The sequence below is a fragment of the Tamandua tetradactyla genome, chromosome 5 (assembly GCF_023851605.1).
Source record: "Tamandua tetradactyla isolate mTamTet1 chromosome 5, mTamTet1.pri, whole genome shotgun sequence".
NCBI lineage: Eukaryota > Metazoa > Chordata > Mammalia > Pilosa > Myrmecophagidae > Tamandua > Tamandua tetradactyla.
In genome coordinates, this window is record NC_135331.1 from 25,889,092 (window position 1) to 25,909,374 (window position 20,283).

Sequence of the window (20,283 nt, forward strand, 5' to 3'; positions counted from 1 at the left end):
GGCAGAACGGAAGCCAAGGGGAGGGCATGTGGGGTCCCCCCCCGACCCCCAACTGCAGCCACCCTCACTTGTCCTGTACCAGCCTCACTCGTTTACTTAGACGCACACCCAGGCACTCGCCTACACACGCACACTCACTTTTACACTCACACAGGTGCAAACACACACACCCACACACATACCCTCACATGAGCACCCCCATTCCTCCACGTTAGCCCCTTCACTGTTTTAGGTTCACTGTTTCTGCCTCTGGGTGGGAGAAGCCTTGGGGCTGGGCTGGGGGCTGGGTGGTCTGTGCCCCCAACCCTGAGCAGAGTTGGACTTGGCGGGGGTGGGACAGGTCGGGGGACAGCGGCGCCTCTCGGAGGGCACAGGGCAGGGGCTGGGTGCCTTTGAGGGCTGCTTTGGACCCCCCAGTGGCAACAGGGCTGGGTGGCCCGGGAGGCGGTGGGGGGGGGGGTCCCCTGCCATCTAAGTCCAAGCAGATTTCCCCTGTAATCAGGGGTGTCCCCCGACAGATGGGCACGGCCTTAGACCAGGAGGCAGGGTCAGTGGGAAATCGGTGGTTGGATGAGAGCACATGGATAGAGACAGAGGCCAGTTGGCCCCACGGGGCATCTTCTCCCCTGGCTCATCTGTAGCCCCCCCACCCCCCCATGCTGGGCACCTGGACTGCCTTATCTACCCCCCACCTACACACACTCATGAGGGCTCCCTGTTCCCTAGGGCAGCTCCCCCGGGGTCCCGTCCTGCACGGATCACAGCTCCACCAGCAGATAGAGCTCATCCGGCTTCCAGGGGCTTCCCACTCTGCAGTGTCTGACCCCACTCCCACCCCTCGGCGGCGACCCATCCCCCAGAGTCTTGAGGTCAGACCCACATCACCTATTAGGGCAAGTCGGATGATAAATGGCGAATCCTTTATTGAGGAGAGGTGGGAGCGGGGAGGGTGGGGGGCCTGGCCCATGTGAGACGATTCCAAGTGGGGGTGGGGGTAGGGGGGCTCGGGGAGATGGCAAGGGAGACACCCCACCCCACCCCCCAGCAGGGTCCTGCAGCCAGGGAAGGTGGAGGTGCAGGGAGCTAAGGACACTGTCCAGCAGCCACGCTCTTCTCCACCATGCTGCCCTCATGGGTGACCTGGCAGCTGTAGGTGTCTCCTCTTCTCCACTGGGCGCTGTCCAGGGACAGGTAGCTGCTGGCCGCGTACCTGCTGTCGGCCTGCTTGGAGGGCCTGCTGGTCTGCACACCCTGGGAGATGGCATTGCCCCCTCTCTTCCATGTCACATCCACGCTGCCCGGGTAGAAGCCACTGATGAGACACACCAGGGTGGCGTGGTTGGTCGCCAGCTCCTCAGGGGATGGCGGGAACACGTGGACGCTGGGTGAGGCCTTGGGCTGACCTGCAGGGCAGGGGCAGGGCAGGGGGGTGAGGGTCCCGGGGACCTGCCTGGGGAGAGCCCCTGCCTCTGCCTGGGAGGTGGGGGCCCCTCAGCTCCAGAGATTCATGCCGGGGGAAGGCAGGGCCCCCTCAACCTGCCACCTGCCATCCCCCTTCCTGAGACTTTGCTGGGCCCTGGCCTCTCATCTGCGTGCCTCCCCCTGACCCACCTGCCCTTGATTCTTCCAGACACTGTGTGAAGTGTCCTTGAGTAGGTGATCTGAGCTCCTTGACCTCCGGTGGGGCCTCCCCTGGGACCTTTCTCAGCTGATACATCTGATGTGCCAGGCCCTGGGCTCTTTCCCTAAGGCTCTGTGCTTGTCCTAAATCTTCCTCCCCGAGGGTCTTTGGATAAGGTGCTTTGCTAATCAGGGAAGCTCTGTCTGCCTGTCCTGAGGCATCACCAATTCTGCTCACGTGGTTTTGGCGTTTGCACTCCCTTTTGTGCTGTCCCCAGGATGTTTCACATTGGGGATCTGCCTTTCTGTCCAAAGGAGCATGTGAGTCTGAGAGTGACTCCTGCAGGGACCGAGGTGTCCACCAACAACCAACACCCTTTTCCGTGTCACTCGCCTGCTTCCTGGGCCCAGTGCCCCTCTCCCTCTAGCTTGGGTTTCCTGAGTCTTATTGAGGCTGTTGGCTCAGGGCTGGAGGCCCTCATTGGCCAAAGGGGAGAGCTCCAACCCCCTTCCTATTCCCACATGGCCCTCTGTCACCTCCCGGAACCCCTGTCCTGAGCTCCGACTACTGCTTCCCCAGCCTGTCTTGGAGTCTGCTTGTCCTCACCAAATTCCCCCAGTGTATCACCCTCGCGATGATCTCCTGCTGCCACATCACCATGCAAGGAACCCCCAAAATGCTGTTCTGCAGGAGCCCAAATAAGGATGAAGAGAACAAAGCTAGTCTTAGGGACCTCACAAGCCCTGGTGGAGCAAAGGACTAGCCTATTCTCTAAAGAAGGACTAGATGCCATCTAGAGAAGGAGCAGATGATGGAGGATGGTCATCTTGTACAGTCTCTCCCTGTGGGTCATGGGGAAGGGGTGAAAATGAGCTGTAGGAACACAGGGGGCAGCAATCACAGAGGGGAAGGGAGGAGGGACCCAGAATCCTGCTGGTGAGAAACCCTGACTGCAGACTGAGAGCAGACAGAGAATGAGCACAAACAGCTGAAAATTGTCCCAAAACATGCAGAGAAGAGGTGGGAGCCAGCAAGAAGGACTTACCGAGAATGGTCATTTGGGTCCCTCCACTGAACACATAAAACTGTGTCATAGGCTCATACAAACCCCCCTCCCTATCCTGTCCCTATGTCCCCCAGCCCAGCTTCTTCCCCAACAGATGTGATGGAAGGAGTTGGGCCACCACCCCAGGCCCCCAGGGCCAGGCAGTGAGCAGCTACTGGACTCTGGATGTGGCTGCCTGCTGTGGCATCTGTCCGGCCGGTTACCCCAAGACCAACTTGTCTCCCCTGGACCCCACAGAGAAAGGAAAGAAGGTGTTGGTCCTCAGGCTGGGGATAGAGGGGACAGTGACTTTGTGGAGACAGGAGAGGGGTAGAGAGGTTGGCCACTTACCTAGGACGGTGAGCTGGGTCCCGCCACCGAAGACATACCACGTTGGCTGAGGCTGAGACCAAAACCCGCGGGACCAGCAGCTGGGGCCTTCCCCTTGGAGGCCGGGCCTGGACAGTAACCTGCTGGACATGATGGGCACATGACTGAGCAAGTGGGACAGTGTCCTGGGCATGGATGGGGTGGGCGGCCAGCACCCTAGAGGCTGGGGCACCCCTGGGGTGAGCCATGGTCTTAGAGGATCCCTGCTCCCATTCTCTGGGACAGACTCTTCCCCTGACCTGGTGGTGTCCCTGTGCCTGGTGATGCTGCATGTTGTAAGGGCCCAGTCAACCCCCTGATTGGGTTCTCCCCAGTGGCGGTGTGCAGTGGAGGAATGAGTCCTGAGCTGGCTCCCACCTGCCCAGTCTCTCCTGCCCTCACTTTATGGGCCTGTGAGTCCTTCCTCCTCCACGGTGTCCTACAGTCCAGTCATGCTGGCTTCTTCCCTGCGCCCATGAAGTCCAGGTCATCTCTGATCCACTGAGTTCCCATGTGGAGACCTCCCCTCTTCTTCTGTCTCCATCCATCAAGATTTCAGCTGAGTCCCACCTCTTTCAAGAAAGTTTCTCTGATTTCTCAGATCACTGACTTTCCATCTGCCCATCCATCCATCTGTTGATCTCTCTGTTCATTCACCCATCCGTCAGTCCATCCATCCTTCCATCCATCCATCTTCCCATCCATCCATTCATCCTTCCATCCCTCCATCCATTCAGCAATGGTTACTCAACACTGTCTTTACCAGCAACTGTGTTATGAGCTGGGATATGGCAGAGGTCCTCCTCTCACCCCTCTCCTTGAAACCCATCAGGTCAAGGGTAACTCATCATAGTCAAGGCCGCCTTCCCTTCCCAGTCCCCACGTTACGTGACTTCTCTGCAGGATGCAGCCCTGTGTTTGCTCCACCCCCTTTCTGTACCTCAGTTCTCCTCCTCCTCCACTGGCTTCCCTTTCTCTGTGGATCATGCAGAGACTGCTGATCTCCAAGGTCATCCTCTATGGTTACAGGATGCTACTCTTTTTTTTTTTTTTGCCATGCTCCCCTACTGTTGACTCACCCTACTGCCTGTCTGGTTTGGCTGGAGTCTCTATACCAGCGCCACAATCCCTCTTCAGCTCCAGGTCCCTACATAAAATGCCCACTGACTATCTCAGCTGGATGCCCAAAAGGGTTCTCAAACTCAACATGTCCCAGATGAAACTGACCGCCTTTCCCCCAACCCTGTGCTTTTTTTCTGTCTTTATCTCTTCCCACATCACCGTGAGTCCTTTCGACCCCCAGGCTACAAACTTGGAGTCATCCACCTCACCTCTCACACTGACCTTAGGTTGCATCTAAATGTCCTTTTTAAAATTAAAACGATGATTAAGAAACAACAACCACACATACAAAAAACCCACCGACCCAGCAAGTCTTGGAATTACAAGATGTCCCAGGTTTTGTCTTTGCTGATTGTAATGCCCAGCTCAGTTGTGTGTATCGCATTGATTTGTGGCTTATCGGATGCAAGGTGCTTCCGATAAGCCAGAGCAGAGTCAGAGCAATGTGTTTCCACCTTAGAAACTGGTCCACTCTTCAACATACCACTGGAAATTCTAGCTAAAGCAATTAGGCAAGAAAAAGAAATGAAAGGCATCCATGCTGGAAAAGAAGTAGAACTAAGCTAGTCACAAATGACATAATCTTATACATAGAAAACCCAAAAGAATCCACCAAAAAACCTACGAGAGTTGCCCTATGACCCAGCAATAGTACTACATAGTATATGCCCAGAAGAGCTGAAAGCAATGACCCAAACAGACACTTGCACACTGATGTTCATAGCAGCATTACTCACAATTGACAAAAGATGGAAACAAATAAAATGCTAATCAACAGATGAGTGGATCAACAAGATGTGGTATATGCATACAATGGAATATTATGCAGCAGTAAGACAAAATGACATCCTGAAGCACATGACAAGATGGATGAGCCTTGAGGACATAATGCTGAGCGAAGTTAGCCAGACACAAAAGGACAGATACTGTATGATTCCACTTTTATGACCAGCATAAAGATATAATCAGAGATTTATAATACAGAATATAGGGACCTTAGAGATACATAGAAGCTAGAGACGGGTGAATCGTTAGTTAATGGGGTCGAACTCCAAAGTAAGGGAATAGATAGGAGTGAAGGTGGTTCTCTAGTGGGTCTCTAAGTAATATTACCATATTAAAGATGAACAAGATTGAAAGGGACTGTGTAGACCTATGTGTCCCACTGACTCATACTAGAAATATGAATGACTTCTTGTTAGAATTACTTCAAAGATATGATTCTTGTATAAAGAGTGTTTAAGTCCAGGGTACAGGGGGAAAACTGCTATTGCATGCTATGCTCAAAAGGAAACCATCAACACTACCACAGCAACAGCAGAGGTAAATAATGGGGTGAGGGACAACAGTTAAGAGGAGGATTAGATTTTCTATTTGGACAGGGTGTGTTTATTGGTTTTCTGACTCTTGGGAACAATGGAATTATCTAAAATTGAGAATGTTGATGGACTGTGGACTTTAGGCCCTCTACATGATGCCCAGTGAATGCAGGTGGCTGAAGGATGCACTGACGGAGAAGTAGATTGGTAAACGATGGTGTATACTTATGCACGAAGGTTGTGCTGCTACAAAAAGGAACAATGTCACGAGGCCTGCAATGATGTGAATGAACATGTGGGACACTTAGTGAGATAAAATAAGCCAGGAACAAAAACACAACAATGGTGCGGGCACCTTTAGGAAATACTTATAAGAAAACAGGGGCCTAGATTGTAAGCTTTTAGAGCAGACACATTGTCCGGGGTGATTATTTTTTCTGAAATTTGAGAGGCTGTTTTATATATATAACCTGATATTTAGAGATAAGAACGAAGCCAAACAGGTTGGGGTTAAAGTAATTCAGAACACAGGGGTAAGGAAGACAGTGTCTATATTTTAGAACCACACATACTTTTTGAGACCAATGGAAGAAAGGTTTATTTGATCTGGAACTGAAATTTTCTGTAGTGCATAATCTACCTCAATGTATCTGTATAGCTCTTTTGAACAACTGAAACACAGGAAGCACAGAATAAGAAAGAGGTCCCTTAATCCTGTATAGATTATTGTAATGTCTGGAAACATCCTAGAGCAGATCAGATAATCAAAAAGTATTGCCAAAGTCCCCTGAGGGAGGAGAGAAAGACTATGGAACTATTAAACCTTACCATCAGGGAATCCCCTGATACTGTGTCAAACATTAGGGACACCCAAATCAATAGGCCATGCCCTCGATCATGAGGCTTACTCTTGTGAAGCTTATGTAGGTAGCAGAGAAGCTTAGACTACCTATAGGCGTGCCTAAGAGTTACTTCTGGAGGGCCTCTGTTGTTGCTCAGATGTGGCCTCAGTCTCTCTAAGCCCAGCTCTGCAAGTGAAATCATTGCCCTCCCCACTATGTGAGATGTGACATCCAGGAGTGAAAGTCTCCCTGGCAATGTAGGAGATGACTCCCAGGGATGAATTCAGACCTGGAACTGTGGGATTAACAATTACATCCTAACCAAAAGGGGAAAAAGAAGTGTAATTAATAAAGTATCAGTGGCAGAGAGAGTTCAAATAGAGTTGAGAGGCTACTCTGGAGGTTGCTCTTACCTCCTCTGTAGCAGGTAGACCTTGCTACCATCACAGCTTGCCAAACCTCAACCAGGACCATTCTAGACAATCCTAAAGAAGACTTAGGGCAATTTATAAGGTTCTACAAGGGTTCCAGACACTAGAGTAACTTGCTAGAAACCTACAACCTCCAGATGGGTCCCTGGTCCAGATAAGTCCTGAAACCTAGAGGCCTAGCCTCTCTCCAGAACATCAGCTAGTTCCATCTCCTACCCCATATTAATGACAGCTCCTTCCAATATCAAAAATTTCAAGTTGCCATAGCCCAAACAACCCCAAAGAGAGGTGCGGAAAGATCAAAGGTGATGGTGGAATTATACACAGAAGATAGGACTTAAATGAATATGAATGCTGAATCATTAAATTGATATCTCTTTTAGTCTCCAGTATTTTAGAGCAGCTAGAAGTAATATGCCTCCCAGGATGCTTCATGAAGCAGGAAGCCAGGAGAGAAAGCTAGCAGCTGATGCCGTGTTCGCCATGTGCCCTTCCAGCTGAGAGAGAAACTCTGACTGTGTTCACCATGTGCCTTCTCACTAGAGAGAAACCCTGAACTTCATCAGCCTTCTTGAACCAAGGTATCTTTCCTTGGATGCCTTAGATTGGACATTTCTATAGACTTGCTTTAATTGGGACATCTTCTCGACCTTAGAACTCTAAACTAGGAACTTATTTAAAGTCATTTTGTTTCTAGTATATTGCATTCCGGCAGCTAGCAAACCAGAACACCCTGGAAGCTGTGGCTTAAAATACTATCCGATATGCATTGGGTGGACTCTGAGGTTTTTGGAAGGTAACACTGAAGAAATCTTGAGTATGCTAGCTGCAAAAAGATAAATAGAAAAAGAATGTTATTTTGATAATCACCAAGGACTGAAAAAGAAGAAGGAGAAGAAAGAGGCAGAGGAAGAAGAAGAAAACAAAACCAGTCAGCTGTGATTGTTTTCATGATAAGCTCTTGGAAGAAAAAAAAATTATTTTTGGCTATATAAGTATTTGTTGAAGCTGAAAAAGTAATAATAACAAATAAAAAGTCAAACAGTTCTTATTAGCTGTGAATAGATGGCATATTTACTTAACAAAGGATATTTACCAGCAACAATATATATGATCATATTTTTTTTATATATTATATATAATATATAGCAATAATCACACTTAATGGTGGAAAACTACATACATCCCCTTGAAGTCTGAATAAAAGGCTTTATTTTAGGGTGGGCCACGGTGGCTCAGCAGGCACCGATTCCCGGTCCCTGCCCATGTAAAAAAAAAAAAAGGCTTTATTTTACTATTCTTTTTTTTTTTTTTTTTTTTTGAGGGAGGGGGTTGCATGGTCCGGGAATCAAACCCAGGTCTCCCTCATGAAAGGCAGGCATTCTAACCACTGAACTACCTGTGCACCCTATTATTCATTTCTGTTCTGGCGATCCTAATCAAAGTAATAAGTTAGGAAAAGAAAATAAGGGTACAGAATATTGGGAATAAAGAGAAAAGTTCTTGTTATTTGCAGATGATATAACTGCTTACAAACAGAAAACACGAGAATAGGCTGAAAAACCATGAAACAAAGTAAGAGAGGGGATATAAGGAGTGCCTGCCTGCCACCTGCCCCTCGCTTTGCTCTTCTCTCAGCACTCATGGTTCCCTTTGCCACTATCACACCGGTGGCCCCCATATCTGCTGTTCCACCCCCAGAGCTGGGCACCCCTCCCCCCACATGACTCTTAAAGTTGTCCACGTGTCTGTCTGTCCCCAAGGCCTGGACTGTGCCCCTTGGTTGGGGCCCTTTCCCGTCTACATCCCCCTGGGGCTGACCCCAAGTAAACCTTTATGAACGGGCAGGTGATTGGACATCCTTGGAGTGGGGGGAGACCAAACCGAAGTCTTGCCCCCTTCTCTGACCTCCTTCTTGGACTATTTTGCTAAAATACAGGGCAGGCTCGTATGGTCATTGCATGCTCTAAAGAATTCATTAATAAAATCCAGGAGTCCTCCTTGTCCCTCCTCCCTCCTCTCTAGCTCCTTCCAAATCTGTCCATAGTTCCCTCCGGGCATCCATCTAGTGACCCTCTCCAGGAGATTCTGGACCAGGATCCCACCTCGTCCGGGCTAACCCAGGTCAAGTCCACTCTCCAGGGCTGGGGTCTCCGGGGCTGGGCGTGGCTGCCCACACAACCTCCTCTTGGGTCCCCTTCCCCAGGCCCCACGTGCTCCCCCCACGCGGGAGTTCTGGGTCCCCCACACCCTGCTGGGTGGGTCCCTCTACCGTTCCCTGTCCCCACAGGCTTCCTGTCTGCCCTGGATGTGCCTCTGTCTCGTCGGCACCATGCTGCAGGGTGCTGTCCCTTCATCACTGCACCAAAGCTCCTTTCCCTCTGGGATCCCAGCCCCTGCCTTGGTCCATGGCTGCTGATGGCTCCAGTCCCAGAGGTGGGTTCAGCTGAGGATCTGGTGACCAAGGGAAAGCCCCCCTCCTCCTCCCCAGCCAGAAGCCCCTGCCCTCTGAATTAAGAGGGAAGAGGTGGTGTGTCTGGGGAGAGGAGAGGTGTGTCAGCGCCTGGGTTCCCTGGGGGGGCAGCGGCCACCACCCGTCTGGGCCGTCCTACCCCTGCCTCCCTGCCTCCATCCTCCAGGAGCCAGGCCAGAGCTAGGGTGAGGTAAGCGAGGCACTAACCTCAGATGCAAAATGCAAGGGGCGTCCAAAACTCAGTGACCAAGACAAATCATATTTCAACACACTATTGAAAAATAAAAATTCATGCACAAAATCAGCAACGAGCAAAAGAGCGACGTGTCAAATAAAGACAGCCTCTGCCAGGACCCTGCCTCTCCCAGCCATCCTTCTTTCCTGCTCATGTGTCTCCCGGTCACTGCCCTCTTCCCTCCGTCCCTCATTCCGGGCTGGGATCACAGGGACCCCCCCTTGTCCCTCCGTGACCCGCTCAGCCCTTACCTGTCCAACAGGCTCTGCAGGCTCCAGGGGCTGGATTGGCTGCTGCCTCTGGGCCCTGGGGTACTGGGTGGGGGGGAGGCTGCCGTCGGGGGCAGCTGGCTGTGAGTGCCCACGGCCAAGGCCAGCAGCAGCAGCAGCAGCAGGGGCCAGCATCGTCCTGCGCAAGGGCCCATCTGGCCTGTCCTGGGCCTCATGGGCCTCAGGGTCAGAGGCACCTATGGCCGAGCTGCTATGCTGGCTCCCTGGAGGAGGCGTCACAGGTTCCTCTGTTCCTCTCACTTGCTGCGGCTGCCCCAGTGCACCCAGCCGGGGCTGGCTCTGGACCCTGCCCCCAGCCCCTCCAGGGTCTATCCCAGAGGGACACCTGCCAACCGACCTCAGCGGTCCCCGCCCCTGGGGCCCCGGGTGGGGACACAGCTGCCCCTGCCCCCGCTCTCCAAGGACGCCTGGAGCTTTGGGACCCCATTGTTTCTTGTTTTGACAGTTTTCTCTAAACCACATCATCCACTCAGGAAATGCATTGCCGCAGCTTGGCTCCTGCTTTCTGTCAGGTCTGCTGTGCCTTCTCAACAGTCTATATAGGAAGGATAAGTCAACTCGATGTCATCCCGATTTAGCATCTGCAACATCTTCTGCAAGCTGGCGTGCACTCAGGCAAGTTCTGGTGTCTTGCTGTTCCCCATCTGCGTTCACCTGAATCCCCACAGCACTTGGCAGGGACAGGGTACTGCATTCACTTCAGCTCCCTGAGTCCTGCTAAGTGCCTAAACACATCGGTGACGCCTGGGCTGGAGATAACGTTGTCACCGAAGACAAGAGAGTGGGAGGGGGGTGCAGCTAGGCAGCATGTTCAGGTGTTGGAAGGTGCTGTAAGAGGGGAACCTGGACAGGTGGAAGGAACTGTGGAAACTGCTCAGTTGAAGGCCGGCATGTATGTGCTCAGGCTCTTCATTATGCAGAGGCTGTTCTCCAGGATCTGGGGTGCTCTGGTCTCCCTCCAGCTCTTCCAGGGTGGGAGTGATGACAAAGTAACAGGGCGAGGTCTGCACATAGTCCTCCCACTTGGAGAGCACAAGGTCATGGGTAAAATCCAGCACCTTCAGCTTTGATCTCCTGTGGGGAAATGCAAGGGAGATCTCAGATGTTGACTTTCAGGACAGGGCAGCAGGGTGGGATAAGACCAGCAGCAGCAGATCTGGGAAAGGGTCTCTATCCCAGCCCCTATACCATGGCCAAACCCATTTAAGTGACCCCTCTAAGTGGTGCTCTTCTGCCCACTTCCCCTTTGGCTCCTCCCAGCTGTCATCTCTTGTGGGATCTTGGATGCTCCCTCCAGGAGCCAAACATCACTCTTGCCACCTGAGCTCTAAACTACACCAGATTGCTTCTTCTCTAAAGGATTCTGAGCAATACCCTCAAAATGTCCCTATGAGTCGTGTTTTATGACCAATAGATTCTGGCACGTTCCTTAGCCTTGCATTCTTATATCCAACTCACAGTGCTCCTACCAGCATCCCATCTCTACAGTTATCTGGGACAAGCAGTGTCACAGAAACAAATTTTAGACCATCTAGCATAGCTTCCAACACAGTTTCTGACTGCTGCCTTAATGATCCCAGATGGAGGCAAGTCATGGTCTTTTCATGGCCCCTAATGAAGGCTGCCAAGGAAAGCGCTGGGAAGAGAACCTCAAGGAGCTCCGCCAGGGCACACACAGCAGAGTCCTTATCACTCAGCAGGTTCTGAGCTACAAGTCCAAGAGTCATCTGTCCATCATCATGGACTTGTGCAAGGTAAGGTAAAGGGAAATCCTGAGTGGAACTTTCCGGTGCTTAGCCTCTCTCTCAGACCAGGACCACCCAGGCCTCAGCGACCCCTTCACAGAGGTCAACTTGGTCGAGAGCCCTTAACTCTCCTTCCATCTTCAATATTATGGACCATATTCTCCCAGCCCCTTCTCAGCCTGGGTCTACCCTGTGTGTCCCAAGTCCTGGTACCAGGTGGCTGAGATGGGAAAAATCAGGGTTTTATCTCTGACCCTTTTGGAAGCTCAGGGAATATAAAATCGTTCCCAACCCAATTTCTTGACATTTCCCCCAAGATCCTAACTACCACTTCCAAGGTGCTACCAGGGAACATGTCTGAACAACCAATCTCTCACTCCAGTCCCAGTGTAAGAGTCCAGGTGTGGGGTTTTCTTTGACTTCTCTGCCATAATGTTAAAAGTCTCCCTCCTTTCCATTTCATAGGATGCATGGCTGTACCAGCCTCCATCTCATTCGGACAATAAAAAATTATTTTCCAGTAAATCAACAAGATAAAAAAAATTATCTCCTATGGGAACAATAGCATGAAAAATAAAAATCTTTAGATATTGTCCCCCAGGTCCCTAAAACTCTGTTGTTGTTGTTGATGATGATGCTTTTCCTTAATCATCTCTCACTCTCCTTCAGATTGGGTAATTTATACCCATCTTCATTTTCCCTGATTTTCTCATTTCCATTTTGTTATTGAGACCATCCAGTTAATTTTTTTGTTCTGCATTATTTTTTCAGTCTAACCTTTCAATTTGGTTCTGTTTTTATAGATTTTAACATTCTCTAAAACACCTGACCTTCTACTCATTTCAAGAGTGTTTACCTTTATGTCACAGAACATGCTTATTATAACTGCTTTAAGGTCTCCGACAATTCTAAAATCCGTATCACCTCGGGGTTGGCAAGGATTAACTGTCTTCTTTCCTAAGAAATCATTACAATTTCTGGATTCACTGTATGTTGGGTGATTTGAGATCATTTTGAATATTACGACCACCTGATAATATTCAGGTGGGGGTTACGGCTGCCAGTTCCCCTGAATTGATCAGGTGGTTTTTCCGCCCCCACTCCCCCAATTTTTCCATCAATTTAAGCTTCAAGTCTCAGTTTTTTTTAAATTCTCATTTTTTCAACCCTTTCTTCTCTGGGGTGTACCATTAAGCTCCATAAACAAGATGAAATGTGTCAAAACTTTTATAAGAGAGAGAAGCCCTACAGGCTCAAAGCCGTGACACTCTGTTCTTCTGTAGCCCAGATTGAAGGCCCTGTTCTCCTCGGTGGAATGGACTCCAGATGCTCATGACAGTCCCAAAGCAGGATGGGTTGTAAGACCAAGAACCATTTCTCTACTCTGCTTCTTTGGCCTTAGATTCAAAACCTCATTGTCACCTGGTCCTCCATGGCGTCCACCCAGGCAGTCTGAACGTGGAAGGAGAGCACATCTTGGGGTGTACAGGGGCCACTGCGGGAAGATTCGAGTCAGCTTTGGAGTCCTGATGTGTCCTTCAGACCTCAGGCCATGGCTGAACTCTACACTCCTGCTCCACCATCTAAGGTCCAGGACAGTTCCCAAAGCAGTGGGCAACCAGGGAAAGAGACCTCAGGAATCAGAAATGTCCCTGAAAAAGGAGCAATTGGCCAATGACATGACGCTAACACAAACTGTCCACACTCCAGCCCACAGGAGTTCCTGTGAGTCATGTGTGGTGGGACTGGGTGTTTTATGCTCTCCCACTGGATCACATGTCATGGGGTGGGCTTGATTGGCTGGCACTGCCTCATGGAGTCATGAGTGTACCAGCCCTGCTCATCAGGGACTTCCTGCCCAGTAACCATGGCCTCCACCTGCTCTCAAGTCCTAGCAGGAATCTCCTGAGGTTGGGAAGGGGCAAGGAGGGTCCTGGGGGCATCATCTCTCTTGGATGTGGGGTCAGGAAGAAGCCTCAGCATCTGAGAAAGGACTTTGCACATGGTCATCCCAGGTTTGGCCTGAGGTCCACGCCTGGAAGGTGGCCTTTCTCAAGGACCACCAGAAGACTATGGATCTTTGGCCCTAGAAATAGAGTCCCAGGACAGAACTCTGGCCCGGCAGCATGCCCTCTCTGAGCCCCTTGGCTTCCAAGACTGAGCTGTCCCGCTGTGTCCACCCTGCTTGTCTATCTCTTTGCAAACTGTGCAGAGACAAGACAAAGAGACCCTTCAAAGACCTTTTAAGTGTCCCACCCAAGCATAGTTCCAAGAATAAAAACAAACATGCAGATGATGCTTCTGGTGGAATCAACAGAGACTCTGTAGAAAATGAGCACGTTCAAGGGTCCTCAGCACACAATTACTCAGTTATAGTACATATTATACGTCCCTTTTGATACCACATCATGACAATATGATTTTTCCTTAGGACTGAGCACACTAAGCATTCAATACTAAGAATATTTCCTCCTCGGAGAGATTCATGTCACTCGGTATGGAGAGCCCAACATAGGTTGGAACTGAGTTTCACAGTGGATGCCAGGTTTTCTGGGGACAACTGGTCTACCACAAACCTTCTCTTCTCTTTGTGGGCTCTATGTCCCAGGAACCCCAGGCCCCTACCCCTGCCCTGGAGTCTTCTAGAATGGGATGTCACTATGTAATTGGCCAAGTATCACCTCTAATGTATTGCCTTAAGTTCTCTTTGCTCCCACAGCTCTGGGACCCTCTTGTTTGGAGGGGATTGGGAATATGAGCTGGTGGAAGACAGCAGGCCCTGAGTGGTACAGCCTGCAGGCAGCAATGAGGGAGGAAATTCCAAACTGGGGACCAGGCCATGCTCTGCAAACACTGTGGCTGCCACTGTTATTTCACAGCTTTGGAAAAAGCCCCTTGTGCGCCTCTCCCCTTTGAACGTTGCCATCTAGTTTGTTTACTTTTCAAGTTTAACAAGATCTAAGTAGGTAGTTTCTGCAGATGGTATGTGTGTACTATTTACATTTTCATCAAATCCTTGGAGCTACAGGTTTCGCTCATGTCAAAAGTAAACAAACTCACCTCCACATAAATCCAGTGACAAAGCCAGAGCTTACTGGTCAATCCACAGCCTGCTTAATATGGTAGAAAGATGCCTAATTTCATTTTCAAATTTGAAGAAGATAAAGAGTAAAGGCTCTGAGCTTTGCTGTTTCAGGTCCCTTCCCTCAGGTACCCTAATCCCTTGAGCTAGTAAGTGGGTAGGTGGGAGGCTCAAGGCAAGCCTCGGGGGAGGGGAGAAGGTTACAACCTCCGGCATCCGTCATGTTGTGAGATGCGGTGCAGCCCGGGGGGAGGTTGAGGAGGGTGGGATGGGTGTAGGACGACCTTGTGGTTGACCTCAAGGATGACTGCATTGCTGGATGGGGATGGATGGAGGTTCCCCATGGAACCAAGCCGTAAATAACTTCAGAGACTTCAGCCAAGTGAGAGGGGCAGGCCAGGAAGCTCTTGGAGCCCCTCCAGTGAGGGCTTCACTCTCTTATCCTTGGAAATCCTTTCTCCACCAGAGCTTCTTCTCATCCGTACATTACATCCACTCTCCACATCTGCTCCCTCTCCCACCTGGTCTCCACCCTGGATTACACTCCCTCCTCTAATTGAGCCCCTCCTTTCTCTTAAGGAGAAGGGTTGATCTCCCCAGGGGGGAAGTGAGGACAGAGCCTTGGCCTCCCAGGACACACACCTCAGGTGTTATCCAGCTCCACCCTCAATAGCTAAGTGGTCTTAGGCAACTGGTCTACACTCTAGGTGCCTGGGTTTCTCCACCAGAAACCCAAAAGAGTAATGACTCCAGCCTCATGGCATTTGTACCAAATTCAATGAGGAAGCAAAGCCCTCAAATGAAAGCCAGCACCCATTGAGTATTGCCTGTGAGTATATCACATTATTGTCACTTATCTTTGGAGGACTTCCAAGAGATAAAGAAAATTATGCCACTCCCATCCTTTTAGGGCCTCAAGAACAGTAAGACAAACAAAAGCAGTATGTTTCTGTCTTAAATAGAAACAACCTCCCATGAGATGGAGAGAAATAATGACTAGGGTCAAGAGCGACAATGAGAAGATAGATGGCAGAATCATTCCAGGGTCCCAAGACCACTTCCCTCTCCCATCTCTGAGAGCTTTACTTGGAACACTTCCTCATAGAGGAGAAAAGATTATTCCTGCAGAGGAGATTAAATGAAAATAAAGTCTTCTGCGGGGAGGAAGAGGGGAACTGGGCAAAGAGCCCAGGAAGACCTGTGGAGAGAATGGGAGGGGGCCAAGATTCCATCTGAGAAATGGTCTCCATGGAAGAAGTTCTGGAAAAGACAGCTCAGGACCCACTGTGGCCCACCTTCACAGATCTCCATCCTCCCATTGCCGTATCCAGTCATATCCACTGGCCAGGCAAACCATCTTCTGGGGTATCAATCCCATACTTTCCGAGACATGCAATAGCATGTTCCAAAGTCTTGCTTAATTCTTCAGTGATGAAACTAGAAGGATGGAAAAGTTGGTTCAAAGTGATGTGTGAGACTGAGTGTTTACAGAGTCTGTGCAAGAATGCTGGAATAACTGCAGAATAAAGTACAAAACAGGGTAACCAAGATAGACAAAACTGTCCTGAAACAGAAGAACAAAGTAGAACCCACCCTTTCGGTTCCAAAACTTGCTACAAAGCAATTGTAAGCAAGACACTGTGATGCTGCTAGAATGATACACAATGGGAACAGAATTGAGTCCAGACATAAATTCATTCATCTATGTTCAATTGATTTTCAACAAGACCATTCAGTGGGGAAAAGAAGAGCCTTTTTCAACATATAAGGTTGGAGCAATTGGATATCACACATAAAAAGATGAAGTTGGATGCTTACCCTATACTGTATATAAAAAGTAGCTGGAGGGGTGCAAGGGTAGTTCAGTGCTGGAATTCTTGCCTGCCATGCGGGAGACATGCAATTTCCCACCTCCACACCCCCCCCCCCAAATTCAACAAATGGTGCTGCAATAATGGGATACGCACATGGAAAAAGAATGAAATGTGACCCCACCATACAGCATACAAAAAAAAAAAAAAAAAGGTAGCTCAAAAATGGATCAAATGAATCCCAGTGATTTGATCAGTGAGTGGAAAAGTATTTGCAAAGTCCCCTTTGGGGAATGGTGAGAGCAGGGAGAAATTCAATATCCCCAAGTTGAATTCTTGATATTCTCACAAGCAGTGTGGACAACAAAAGCTATAGGCTGAGCCCCCAGTCTTGGGGTTTGTTCATATGAAACTTAACCCCACAAAGGATAGGTCAAGCCTACTTAAAATTTAAGCCTAAGAGTCACCCCCAAGGGAGCCTCTTTTGTTGCTCAGATGTGGCCTCTCTCTCCAGCCAACACAACAAGCAAACTCACCACCCTCCCCCTGTCTAGTGGGACATGACTCCCAGGGGTGTTTACCTTCCTGGCAATGTGGGACAGAAATCCGGAATGAGCTGAGACTCAGCATCAAGGAATTGAGAAAAAACCCTAGAATGAGCTGAGACTTAGTATCAGGGGATTGAGAAAACCTTCTTGACCAAAAGGGGGAAGAGTGAAATGAGACAACGTGCCAATAGCTGAGAGATTCCAGAGTCGAGAGGTTATCCTGGAGGTTATTCTTATGCATTAAATAGATATCACCTTGTTATCCAAGATGTAATGGAGAAACTGGAGGGAACTGCCTGAAAATGTAGAGCTGTGTTCCAGTAGCCATGTTTCTTGATGATGATTGAATAATGATATAGCTTTCACATGTGACTGTGTGATTGTGAAAACCTTGTGTCTGGTGCTCCTTTTATCTACCTTGTCAACAGACAAGTAGAACACATGGAATAAAAATAAATAATAGGGGGAACAAATGTTAAAATAAATTTAGTTTGAAATGCTAGTGATCAATGAAAGGGAGGGGTAAGGGGTATGGTATGTATAATCTTTTTTTTTCTGTTCTCGTTTTATTTCATTTTCTATTGTCTTTTTATTTCTTTTTCTGAATTGATGCTAATGTTCTGGGAGATGATCATGATGATGAATATGCAACTATGTGATGATATTGTGAATTACTAATTATATATGTAGAATGGAATGATCATATGTTAATGCTTTTGTTCATTTGTTGTTAATTTTTTTAATTAATAGAAAAAGTGGATCAAAGACCTAAATGTAAGAGCACAAACTATAAAATTCTTAGGAGAAAACCTAGGGGTATATATTTGTAAATCCTTTGCAAGGGATTCTTAGATATAAAACCCAAAGCACAAACAACCAAAGAAAAAATAGATGAATTGGGCTTCATCAAAATTTAAAATATGTGTTCAAAAGACACTACCAAGAAAGTGCAAAGGCAAGTAGCTCAATGTAAGAAAATAGTTGCAAATCATACATCGGATGAGGGGCTTGTGTCCAAAACATCCGCAGGCCTTAGACTTGCTACCAAAAGCATGTTCTCTAAAAGGAAAAGAAAGGTCAATAAATCAGACCTCGTCAAAAATTAAAACTTTGTTCTGTGAAAGATCCTGTAAGGGAATCAAAACACAGAGCTACAGAAGGAGAGAAAAAAGCTGCAAATCACATATCCCACAAAGGAATTGTACCTAAAATATAGTTTAGAACTTAAAATTTAACCATATAAACAAAAACCCAATCCAATTCAAAAATGGACCAAAGATAAGAAAGGACATTTCACGGAAGAGGAATAGAGTTTGTGGAATGCCACTCGAGAGACTCACCCAATAAATTTAGTACCCTTTTCTGATCCTTGCCTTAAGAATGATGAGTGTTAAATTGAGAGTGGTAAGATAATTATTTTTACATTCTAATGCTCTTTTTCCACGTTAACTGTCATTCTTTTGCAAAACCGAACTTTTCTTGCCCCCATCTTTTTTAGAATATCACTGTGGTCTTCTGTGTGTATGTTAATTGTTATGTTATGTTATACATCATCATTCTTTGGGAATTAGTCGGAGAGAAAGTTATCTACCCTTGAGTTTTTTTTTTTTAAGGAATAAAAACAAAATTAAATCTACTGTTTTTTGACATCTCAAAATGTTTCTGGTTAGAGACGCATTTGAATAAGATTGCACTGGCCAAGGATAGAAAAACTTATAATAATTGCAATGGGTTCAAACACCTCAAATATGTTTATATTCACACGCTTATAATGATACTAATAAACTAAGGTTGGAGAATATGGACATGCTAGCTTGTTATTTTGATAACTGATAAGGAGGAAAAATCAGATATGTATTCTGTCTTGTCTTTAAGAGTTGTCACTCAAGGAGACGAAATCATTGATGAGAGTGTTGTGGGGCGCACCAAAAGAGAGACCACATAATTCAAACCTGCAAGCCAATTTGGAGTCTTTATTAGCCGGCCGGCGACTGCCTCAGAAACCCTCAAGAAGGAAGACTCAGAGAGCAGCCCCCAGAGGTTTTCAAGGTGTGCTTATAAAGGCTAAAACCACATCCTAGTTTACAGTTGCTAGCAAGCAAGCTTAATCACAGAAGCAGAAAAATGCCATTAGCTGTTGCCAAAACACATCAAGTTCCCTCAGTTCCCTAACACTGGTTATTGTTTAGCTCTTGGGGACCTTCCTGCTGGGGCTCCTGGCCCTCCACATTCCCCACTGGTTTTATGAGAGAATCAAATCATTGTTTCTTCATTTTGATTATAAATCTGTTGCCATTGGGTTCGAAGGACTAATAATTTAACAGTTTGTATTCTTTTTTGCACGAATGAGGTTAGACAGGTGACTGCACAGGGCCCAAACACTCAGCCTAATAACATGAGAATTAGGGCTCCTGTTATGGTGGACAAGAGCGTGGCCAGCCATGGGGACCAGGAAAATAGGTTTTTATACCAGTTGGTTTCAGTTTTTCAGGTTCCTCCCTGCTCTCGTAACCTGCTACGGACTAGGGAGAGACTATTTTTAACTCTTCCTGAGGGGTTGGCCTAGAAGCAGCAGGCGTCCTCGAGAGCCATGCACAATCCTCCTTGTTTTAGAAATAGGGCACTAAACCCCTGCGAATTTGGAGGACGACCTTGGCTAGTGAATCCAGAGAATTTTCTAAGCGACCGAAGGAGCTTTCTAATTCAATGAGATCCAGACCAACTTGCTGGCTCAGGGTTTTCAAATTTTGGTCCCCAGTGATAAGGGCTGAAGTTCCTACTGCAGTCGATCCTGCAATGCCTAATCCAACAAGGAGGGGTACCAAGATTGGGGCTTGCTTGGCTCGGTGAGTGATTTTCAAATGTCCCTACCTCCTTCCCCAGAATAATGATATACTTGGGGGATAACATGAACTAAAATGCAAAACTCCCTCTCGATGGCCATTACTGGGGGAGTTATGCAGGGGGCGATACCAGATGTGCAAGCAAACCAAGTACTGTCAGGGGCTACGAGGAGGCGGTCCCATCCACCCAGGATTGAAGTTAAAATGTCCTCTAGTGATATGAGGACTCCACAAGAGTTACTATAGGGGGATTTAGCTAGATTAAAATCCTCGGAGTAAATACAGGTTCCCTGACCTTGGAGATCTCCCAGGGTGAGTTTCGGTTCCTGTTCCCATTTGCAGAGGTGTTGTCTTTGTGCTTCTTGTACTGAGAGGTTTCTGATATGAGTCTTTGCGAGACCTAGGGAAATAGTAGCTCCTATTCCTATGTAATAAGGGGGTTCAGGATTTAAGCAAAGCCAACAGTCTTCAGTGATAAGTGAACCGGTTTAATTCATGAACTGGAAA

The 20,283-nt window shown here is 48.1% G+C and overlaps 1 protein-coding gene across 1 annotated transcript in view; it reads right to left on the bottom strand.

The window, feature by feature from the left end:
- Window positions 1-1,083: 1,083 nt before the first annotated feature.
- The window catches only part of LOC143682992 (immunoglobulin lambda-1 light chain-like), a 33,444-nt gene continuing 14,244 nt past the window's right edge, over window positions 1,084-20,283 (bottom strand). The window contains exons 3-5 of the mRNA XM_077159328.1: window positions 13,495-13,514; window positions 3,018-3,063; window positions 1,084-1,403 (exon numbers count right to left, since the gene is read on the bottom strand). Of these exons, the coding sequence (XP_077015443.1) occupies window positions 1,084-1,403; window positions 3,018-3,063; window positions 13,495-13,514 (386 nt within the window). The remainder of the gene's footprint in view (window positions 1,404-3,017; window positions 3,064-13,494; window positions 13,515-20,283) is intronic.